We start from the raw sequence: 10,909 nt of genomic DNA, 5'->3' as shown, positions 1-10,909 counted from the left end.
CACTTGTTCCCAATTTCCCTCCCCAAAATCGGTTTATGTAACTGACTGGAAACAATATGAGAATTTTTTACCACGCTGAATATTCTCTAGAACAGCAAACCGCCCCCTCATACTGTGTGTTCAGATTGTGCTGGCAGGCTCCGCTGTGTGTTATAGTGGCGTGTATCTTGTAACCGCACTTTGTGGTCGATCTGTCAGGGGCAGGATTTGACTTTGACGCGGCTCGGAGCTCGAATTCCACTGGGATTGCTCAGGCCGGGGCTGCGGTATCCGGGGGGAGCGGGTGACTCACAGAGACTCAGCGAGGCAGAATAAAAACTACAGGGGCAGAGCAGAGAGGCTGAGACAGAGAGGGAGACGGGGAACGGGTAGGCGCAGAAAACAAAACAGCGAGAGACACCAAAATACTGCAGGCGTTTAAAAAAAGTTTACAAGTAAACAGACTCCGTGCTTTTTTATATTACTGGTAAAGACAACAGACTGATTTATTTTTGAACGCCGCCTTTTTTCATTTAGTAACCGACTGGAGCTGCAGAGACAAGAGAAAATAAAGAACAGTTCTGCCTGCTGCACGTTTCTCGTTTCTCTCCTGCACTGACACTCGTCTTCGCAGTTTGAGTCCTCTTGTTCGTTTCTCGCCCCAGTGAAGATGCGTTCCCTGCGGCTCGCCCTGCTCCTCTCCACCGCCGCGCTCTCAGTCCTGTCTGCAGTGCTGGACCGGAGCGACTCGGACACCGAGGCCATGGTAAGTTTATTATGGAATTGTGCAGTTAATAATTTGGTTAGATATATATAAATCGTATTTTGTGGCAGTAAAGGGTTTTTCTATATGACTTTCCAAATGTGTAAAAACTAACACTGCAGAGCGCTCTAGCAGTGTAGGAAAGAGAACTCCACTCTCAACACTGCAGAGCGCTCTAGCAGTATAGGAAAGAGAACTCCACTCTCAACACTGCAGAGCGCTCTAGCAGTATAGGAAAGAGAACTCCACTCTCAACACTGCAGAGCGCTCTAGCAGTATAGGAAAGAGAACTCCACTCTCAACACTGCAGAGCGCTCTAGCAGTATAGGAAAGAGAACTCCACTCTCAACACTGCAGGGCGCTCTAGTAGTATAGGAAAGAGAACTCCACTCTCAACACTGCAGAGTGCTCTAGTAGTATAGGAAAGAGAACTCCACTCTCAACACTGCAGAGCGCTCTAGCAGTATAGGAAAGAGAACTCCACTCTCAACACTGCAGAGCGCTCTAGCAGTATAGGAAAGAGAACTCCACTCTCAACACTGCAGAGCGCTCTAGCAGTATAGGAAAGAGAACTCCACTCTCAACACTGCAGAGCGCTCTAGCAGTATAGGAAAGAGAACTCCACTTTCAACACTGCAGAGCGCTCTAGTAGTATAGGAAAGAGAACTCCACTCTCAACACTGCAGAGCGCTCTAGCAGTATAGGAAAGAGAACTCCACTCTCAGCACTGCAGAGCGCTCTAGTAGTATAGGAAAGAGAACTCCACTCTCAACACTGCAGAGCGCTCTAGCAGTATAGGAAAGAGAACTCCACTCTCAACACTGCAGAGTGCTCTAGCAGTATAGGAAAGAGAACTCCACTCTCAACACTGCAGAGCGCTCTAGCAGTATAGGAAAGAGAACTCCACTCTCAACACTGCAGAGCGCTCTAGCAGTATAGGAAAGAGAACTCCATTTCCAACACTGCAGAGCGCTCTAGTAGTATAGGAAAGAGAACTCCACTCTCAACACTGCAGAGCGCTCTAGCAGTATAGGAAAGAGAACTCCACTCTCAACACTGCAGAGTGCTCTAGTAGTATAGGAAAGAGAACTCCACTCTCAACACTGCAGAGCGCTCTAGCAGTATAGGAAAGAGAGCTCCCCTCAACACTGCAGAGCGCTCTAGCAGTATAGGAAAGAGAACTCCACTCTCCACACTGCAGAGCGCTCTAGTAGTATAGGAAAGAGAACTCCACTCTCAACACTGCAGAGCGCTCTAGCAGTATAGGAAAGAGAACTCCACTCTCAACACTGCAGAGCGCTCTAGTAGTATAGGAAAGAGAGCTCCCCTCAACACGGTCTCACACAGTCATTCTGCATTGGTATTAAATAGATCTCGATTTTGATTTATGCTAGAGTGCATGTTTTTCTTGTGCACATGTCCAGAAACACACCCTTCTTTTGTGTGTTTTATCTAATCCCCGCAGCCCTCTCTTCAGATTAAGACCCAGGTTTGGACATGTAGATAGCCTGGGGTGGGAATGTTGCTTTCTCATTTTCATTGAAATAAATCACATTCCTCAACTCCTTTTTTCAACGGGGGCCTCAGTAGAAAAGTCCTCTTGAATGAATCACAGCATGCTTGTGTTGCTTTTTACTCTCTGATTTGCATAACTGTCTTGCAAGCCAGGTCTCATTTTTCATTAGACTGTGGTGCATTAAAGTGTAGCTAACAAAACAGTGTTATAAATGTTGTGCACTTTCATTCATAGACAGGTCTCAAAAAGAAACACATCTTATAGCAAGTATGTATTTTCATTTTAAAACATACTAGAATAGAGTCACTTCCCAAGTTACCGGGTTAAAGCATCGGACAGGCTGCAGAGCATGGCGCTCCTAGTGGATGAATATTGTAACTGCACAATTATATCCCAGTCCCTACAGCTACTAGTGGTACGGTTTTCTTTAACTAAAGAAGTACCTGGTGTTTTAAAATGAAAATCCATGTTTGCTATAACATGTGTTTCTTTCAAAACCGCACGTTCGAGACCTATGTAGCTACAGTACAGAACAGGTGAGATTCTCCTCCGTCTCTCACTCCCCCTCCCTCTCTGTGTCTCTGTCCAGGATTACTTGGAGAAATACGGCTATCTTCAAAAGCCCCTCGACTCCCCGTCCTACTCCTTCCAACCGGAAGAGATCGAGGAGGCGCTCAGGTAAGAGACTCGCTGAACCGTCCTGTACAAATGCTTTACAATGCAGCATTCAGTGCTGACTAAATCAACACTCTCACACCATCTGCTGGTGAAAGACAGTATAACCACATAAAAACATTTCGAAGTAAGGAAAGATCATTTGGCCCATCACAGCTAGTAGTGATTGATCTCAAAACTTTGTCAAGTCGGTTCTTAAAGGAATCCAGGGATTCAGGATCAACAACACGGCTAGGTAACCCATTCCATCCCCACTCCTTATTCTCAGAGACTCTGTTACATACTAGGTTATTTGACCTGTCTGTGGGGTTACTGGTCGGAAGCATGTCAGTGAAGCACTTTAACAATGATGTCTATGGTAATGGTAATTGAAGTTTCTGCCCTCTCCCCTCTCCTTTCTCTCTCCTCTGTCGCAGGGTCTTCCAGGCTGCGATGCAGCTGCCTGTGACTGGAGAGATCGACGAGGCCACTCTGGCAATGATGAGCCAGCCTCGCTGTGGCATGGAGGACCCCTTCAACCAGAGGACCCTCAAGTACCGGCTGCTGGGTGAGAAGCAGGCACTGCCAGGGCAGCCACGTGACTACTGATCCATTCTAGAACTAGCATTATAGAACTAGAATTCTAAAGGAACCCAAATACTAATCAAAGCTGCTTAATATCACTCCTGTAATGTCACGCTTATCATCAACACATTGCAATGTTTAGAATATCATGGGAGTCAAAGGGGACAAGCTCCTGATAAAATCCCTCTGGTTATTATCACACTCCAGTTACTCAATCACAGCTATCAGTGACTGATTTACACTCCACTGAATACAATCTTATAAAAGTAATAAGAATTTAAACAAAGACATAGGCAGTGTAATAGGGGTGTGGGTATCCTCTGCGGGACAGGAGAGACTGGAGCTTGTCTTTGCCACTCAGCTCAGACACACAGATTTATTTGCAATCATTACAAGATGTTATGCAACTCAGGATGCAGTTGCGGGTGTCCGCCACTAGGGCATCAACGGCAGCCCTTGTGCGGAAGGATACACACACAAGTGTACATGGACATCATATATACAAAAATACAAAACACTGTTATAAAACAAAGCTAACCAAATAAAGCTGACCTACAGCTTTTCAAAGGCATGTGCTCAGGGTTAATTGATAATCAATTAATCAACTAATGCCTGGCCACATTCCACAATTCCAAAGGGATTCTAACCTGCCATATCTAGCACAAACTAAAAAATGTGAACAACCTTTGTTTCTAAAACGACAGGCACACTGTTGAGGCCAGTGTGGCTCCTCGCTGCTTTCTTGGCCCTGGTGCATGCTGGAACCCATTTAGAACAGCCCTGTCTGTTTTCTTTTCCAGGCTATTGGCGCAAGAAGAATCTGACCTACCGCATCTATAACCACACCCCTGATATGGGATTGGCCGAGACCCGCACTGCCATCAAATCAGCTTTCAAGTACTGGAGCGAGGTCAGCCCCCTGACCTTTCGAGAGGTGCTGTCGGGGCGGGCGGACATCAAGATCTCCTTCCACAGGAAAGGACACTCCTGCGCAATCTCCTTCGATGGGCCAGGTGAGCAAACATTCCTGAACTACACAGCCAGCAGCACGCGTTCACAGCTTACTGAACACTGCACACATTCCTGAACTACACAGCCAGCAGCACGCATTCACAGCTTACTGAACACTGCACACATTCCTGAACTACAGAGCCAGCAGCACGCGTTCACAGCTTACTGATCACTGCACACATTCCTGAACTACACAGCCAGCAGCACGCGTTCACAGCTTACTGATCACTGCACACATTCCTGAACTACACAGCCAGCAGCACGCGTTCACAGCTTACTGAACACTGCACACATTCCTGAACTACACAGCCAGCAGCACGCGTTCACAGCTTACTGATCACTGCACACATTCCTGAACTACACAGCCAGCAGCACGCGTTCACAGCTTACTGATCACTGCACACATTCCTGAACTACACAGCCAGCAGCACGCGTTCACAGCTTACTGATCACTGCACACATTCCTGAACTACACAGCCAGCAGCACGCGTTCACAGCTTACTGAACACTGCACACATTCCTGAACTACACAGCCAGCAGCACGCGTTCACAGCTTACTGATCACTGCACACATTCCTGAACTACACAGCCAGCAGCACGCGTTCACAGCTTACTGATCACTGCACACATTCCTGAACTACAGAGCCAGCAGCACGCGTTCACAGCTTACTGATCACTGCACACATTCCTGAACTACACAATGGCCCTGCTTGCTGATGGGACAGCACAGTGCTCATGGAGAACGTGTTTCAGTGTCTCTGTGTCTCTGCAGGCCGTGTCCTCGCCCACGCTGACATCCCAGAGTCAGGGACGGTCCACTTCGACGAGGACGAGTACTGGACAGAGGGGGTGAGCCGCGGGGTGAACCTGCGCATCATCGCGGCCCACGAGATCGGCCACGCCCTGGGGCTGGGACACTCTCAGTACTCCAGCGCTCTGATGGCTCCCGTCTACACCGGCTACAAGCCCAGCTTCAAACTGCACAGCGATGACATCCGCGGCATCCAGGCTCTGTACGGTGAGTCCGGCAAGCGCAGGATACACCACGGCTCTAAGAGAAGCAGTCTAGCTTCATACAATTTAGCATGGCATTTACCCTGGAGTACCTCTCTGTGTGCCCCAGTGCTTTCACTGCGCTTTTTACACTGTGCTATGCTTTTACTACAGGACACTTTTATAAAAAGTTAGTTTACCATGGTTTGTTTTTTAATATGCTTTACCATACCTCTGTGCTCAAGTGACAAAAAGGACATATTCACTGTAGAAGCTTATATTTCCTCTGGAAGTTATTTCACCTTTAGTTGAACTCCTAATAGGGTGCATTTTCAGAAATGAGCTCGTCTATTGCCTCTTAATCTTTGTATTGATTCCTATCAGCTATAACTATGGGGAAAATGTTTGTATGTCTTTATCAGCCTTAAGGAGATGATGTAAGAGTGTGTGTGTGGTTCTGTGCCTGCAAACCCTAGTCTCTCTATCTCTCTCTTGTATTAGTCCCCTGTGTCTCTCTCTCTTGTATTAGTCCCCTGTGTCTCTCTCTCTTGTATTAACCCCCTCCTGTATCTCTCGGTTACAGGAAAGAGGGTCTCCACAACTCCCAGAATCCCAGCACAGCCCCCCAGTGCCTCCACGGCGCCCCCTGTGGTAGTCCCAGAGCAGCAGGGAGAGAAGCCTGACCCCTGCACTGCAGACCTGGATGCCATCATGCTGGGTAAGCCCCCTGCACCCCCATGTACACTGCACCCTGCACGCTGCCCTGATCACCAGAACAATGCGAGGTTTACCCGACTCCACGGTACCACTACAGTGCCAGTCTAACAGAGCTGTCTCCCTGCCTGTCTCAGGTCCCTTTGGAAAGACCTACGCCTTCAAGGGTCACTATGTGTGGACAGTGTCTGACTCGGGGCACAACCCTCCCATCAAGATCAGCCTGCTGTGGAAGAACCTGCCAGGGAACCTCAACGCAGCTGTGCACTCTCAGAAAACCGGCAAGACCTACTTCCTGAAGGGTAAGAGCAGGGGTGCATCAGCCACAGCGCTCTCCCGCACCCCAGAACTACAGCCACACTGAGGGGTCTCGCTGAACCAGCAGCAACGACGTGGCTCAGCGACACACGCCATACACCCACCACTCACTCTCTCTGCGTCTCCTACCTGCTGTGCTGAATAGGGGCTAGGCACAGTTAGAGCCACTAGGGACTCTCACAATTGTCCTGTGTTTAACTTGTTTACTTCCAAGCTGTGTTCTGGGGCGAACCCTTGCTTGTCCAGCTGGCTCACTCACAAGCAGAGTTTATTTGCAAGATGCAATCGGCCATCTATACGGAGCTCCCATCACCCTTTGTAGTCACTTAGAGCGGTAACAGCAATATACAATAATCCAGTCAAGTAACTCTTAACTCACGGCAATATATTTAATAGGGTTTGGAACAGCCTGCTGCTGTATAAATAGCCACTTCACAGCACTCTGTTCAATTCTTTGTTAAAGCATTCTCCAAGCACATAGCATGAGGCGTTTCAGACAGGCAGCTGAAACCAGCTGCATGCTTATTGTTTGCTTTCACAAACTGCGCTGTCAAATCCCAGTCCCTTACAGAGAAGCACGTTTTAAATCTAGATAAGGGCTGCCTGTTTACTGAAGTAACATCAGGAGGTTTCAATGTGTCTGTGCTGCTCAGGCCGGTGTCTGTGTGATGCTCACTCCAGTGTGTGTGTGTGTGTCTCTGTGTCTGTGTGATGCTCACTCCAGTGTGTGTGTGTCTCTGTGTCTGTGTGATGCTCACTCCAGTGTGTGTGTGTCTCTTGCAGGTGACAAGGTGTGGCGCTACACTGATTTCCAGCTGGACAGCGGCTATCCCAGACAGCTGACCCGAATCCCAGCCAACATCGACGCTGCCCTCTACTGGCAGGGCAACGATAAGATCTTCTTCTTCAAGGTGAGGACAGAGGCTTTTTATTGCTTCAGACTCAAGTTTTGATGGGGATCAGTTTTCTGTGATCTAAAGAGTTTTAGCGTGCAAGTCATTACCTTCTCTTATTAGTTAGCACTGGGAACATCATCACTTGCCTCATTACAGGAGTGCTACCCAGGGCTCACTTCTTATTAGCTCTAGCAACATTATCCACAGATCCCCTTTAAATGAGTGCTAATCAATATGTTAAAATCTATTTGCCTTATTAGCCACAGCACCATTGTGACTGCCACCCCTTTAAAGGAGTGCTGACAAAGACTTCTTTACAATCCATTTACTTACCTCTTATAAGCACTCGTAACAATATGGGATATGCAGGGATTTCAAACACACGAATACCGATGGGTTTGACAAGATTAAAAAGCAGTTTCCAAGTTCACCATGAGTGAGGCCGACAGGAGATACAGGTCCACGTGTCCAAAGAGGACCCTGAAAAGATCACTAACTTTGAATGAGAAATGCCAATTGTACAAAGGCATGCCTGACCTAACCCTCCCCTCTCCCTGCAGGACGATGGTTACTGGCAGTGGGACGAGATGAGCTACAACGACCTGAGCGTGTACCCCAAGCCCATCTCCAGCCTGTTCACCGGGGCGCCCCCCGGGCTGGACGCAGCGCTCACCTGGAGCAACGGCAAGGTGTACTTCTTCAAGGGAGAGCAGTACTGGAGGCTGAACAAGCAGCTCGTGGTGGAGCGAGGGTACCCCCTGAGCAAGGCTGACCGCTGGATGCAGTGCCACAAGTAGCAGGGGCATCATAACTATCCACAACTCAAACACTCAACAGGGCTGCAGTAGAAGGAGGAAAAGAAATGGACCTTTCCACTAGAAGCCTCTCACTGTCGTCTGACGGAGTTTCTTTTGGGTATCCCCCCCCCCCCCCCCCTTTGTAATGCGCAGAACTGGTTCAATAGAAATAGGGTATGGCAGGGAGCGACAACAGCTTTGTTCACCAGTTTTGAAAATGTATTCAAAGTAATCCACGAGCCCAGTCTCGTTTCTAATGCTTTCCAACACTGTGTGGTTTCAGCGACAAGCGTTTTGATTAGAAGTCTTTCTTAATGTGTTTAAGAATGTTTCTTTTAGTATTTCTGAATGGTCACAGAAGACACCGAGACAGACTTCTAGTCAAACTGTTTTTTCATTGAATCCACTGTATTGTACAGCGATGCAGACTCAGTGAATACGGCTCTCTGTATTTTCTCTGCACAGGGACAGAAGGAGTTTGTTCGAACAGTAATGTTCAAGCTACTTCTTACAAGGACCAATAGGGGGTTTAAATTGATTTTGCACAACTCACCAGAAACCAATACAACGAGAAGCTGTGTTCTCATCTCGACAGACTGGGAGCCATGTAGTTCTGTTGCCAGTTGTTTTATTTATATATATATAGATATGTATACAATTTTTTGGGTTTCTGTTTTGCCACAGCCTGTAAGTAAATAGCAAACACAGATGTGCAGAGTGATGATGTCATTGCTCACAGCTTGCAGCAGTTACTGGTTAACTACGCAGTTTTTAATAAAAACCTTTTTGGGAAGGCTGGAGTTTTTTGATAACAAATAAAAAAATATTTTAAAAAGTTTGAGTGTGTGAGATTATTATGAAGAGAAGGTGAATGAACACCTGTGTTTGATATAGCAATGCCACAGAGATAAGATAACCTGCAGATAGATGGCGCTGCAGCCATCTGTAACTGTCTACAGACAGAAATGACATCACATTGAAACTGGCTGATAAATGATTCTGTATATTCTAAGTGTGCTTTGTGAGATACAAGATGATTTTCACTAGTGGCCAGTAAGCCCACGAGTGAACACCAGCATGCATCATACAGAACTCTCTACAATATTCTCTATATATATTATAGTTCAATACCAGATATGTACACATGCACAGCACAGATTCAAACACACAAGCCACATTCACATGAAAACACCAGTGAGGCTCATACATTTCCATATAATTTATTTTCTTATAAACATACTGATAAGGACACTGAAGTCTAATTGACTGCAGCCAGTCAAAACATGGCATAAACTATTTTACAGTTTTATTAACAAGGCAAACTATTCCTTTTTACACAAATAACTGTAAGTTAGAGAAACAGAGAGTGTCTGGTTAGAATGAAGGGGGTTGGTTTTACACACAAGGATATACATTTATACAACTTGATCTTGTAAAGAACAAAAAAACATTTCTAGAAGTGTAATTGTTTCTTTAAAAAGTGCAGTTAGTTCAGACTGGATTAGAGTATTCACAGATTTAAGAGGACAAATACTTCATGTCAAATAAAGACTTCCACTGCTTTTTAGCTGAGAGTTAAACAAAGTGTCTCAGATCTATTCCTGGTGCTTTTTTTAATGTGAGAAAACAGCAGCCTTCCATTCTCACATAATCCAGTGAATCATTTCCTTATATTACAAATGGAACATGTTTTGCTATCATTCTGACTGGCTCTGGGTTCCCCAGTATTCACTTCTCATTTTACTCTATATCTGTCTGAGCTTGTCTAGAAAACCCAAACTGCCAGGCTCTGAAAAGACATTCTCACTCCATTCAGGTGACCTTTCAACTCAGCTGGCCCAGCTAACTCTGCACACAGCGCGCGGGCAGCGCCGACTCTGCACACAGCGCGCGGGCAGCGGCGAGACTGCACACAGCGCGCGGGCAGCCCCGACTCTGCACACAGCGCGCGGGCAGCCCCGACTCTGCACACAGCGCGCGGGCAGCCCCGACTCTGCACACAGCGCGCGGGCAGCCCCGACTCTGCACACAGCGCGCGGGCAGCCCCGACTCTGCACACAGCGCGCGGGCAGCCCCGACTCTGCACACAGCGCGCGGGCAGCCCCGACTCTGCACACAGCGCGCGGGCAGCCCCGACTCTGCACACAGCGCGCGGGCAGCTCCGAGACTGCACACAGCGCGCGGGCAGCTCCGAGACTGCACACAGCGCGCGGGCAGCTCCGAGACTGCACACAGCGCGCGGGCAGCTCCGAGACTGCACACAGCGCGCGGGCAGCTCCGAGACTGCACACAGCGCGCGGGCAGCTCCGAGACTGCACACAGCGCGCGGGCAGCTCCGAGACTGCACACAGCGCGAGTAGGTCAAGTTGAAAGGGCATTCAGTCTCATAATCTGAATGGAATGAGGAAGTCTGTTCAACGCTAGGCAGTTTTCCAGGCAAGCTCGCAGACAGATCTAGAAAATGATGAGAACGCAATACTGGTCTACAACCACTCGCAAATATAATATGGCAAGGGAAAAATAAATACAATTATTACATTTTAATCTTTAAGATCACAGTGAAATCTGGAATGGCTCATACTGCTAAGCACTAGGAGTCATATTACCTTACATTTACAGGAAAAAAAACTCAGAAGGAAACGATCAAATGTATTTAACTTACCCCTCAAACGGTACCTGGAAC

General features: G+C 47.5%; 1 protein-coding gene across 1 annotated transcript; it reads left to right on the top strand.

Annotated features, from left to right (window-relative positions):
• Positions 1–9,055, top strand: LOC117400998 (matrix metalloproteinase-19). Its single transcript, XM_059013446.1, has 9 exons — positions 1–745; positions 2,848–2,936; positions 3,350–3,480; positions 4,298–4,510; positions 5,281–5,526; positions 6,085–6,219; positions 6,353–6,517; positions 7,317–7,444; positions 7,990–9,055. Exons 1-9 carry the CDS (start codon positions 650–652, stop codon positions 8,224–8,226), a joined length of 1,440 nt encoding a protein of 479 aa, XP_058869429.1. The 5' UTR covers positions 1–649; the 3' UTR covers positions 8,227–9,055.
• The last annotated feature ends 1,854 nt before the right edge of the window (positions 9,056–10,909 follow it).

This window comes from Acipenser ruthenus, chromosome 45 (assembly GCF_902713425.1).
Source record: "Acipenser ruthenus chromosome 45, fAciRut3.2 maternal haplotype, whole genome shotgun sequence".
Taxonomy (NCBI): Eukaryota; Metazoa; Chordata; class Actinopteri; order Acipenseriformes; family Acipenseridae; genus Acipenser; species Acipenser ruthenus.
This window is presented reverse-complemented; position numbering and strand designations above follow the sequence as displayed.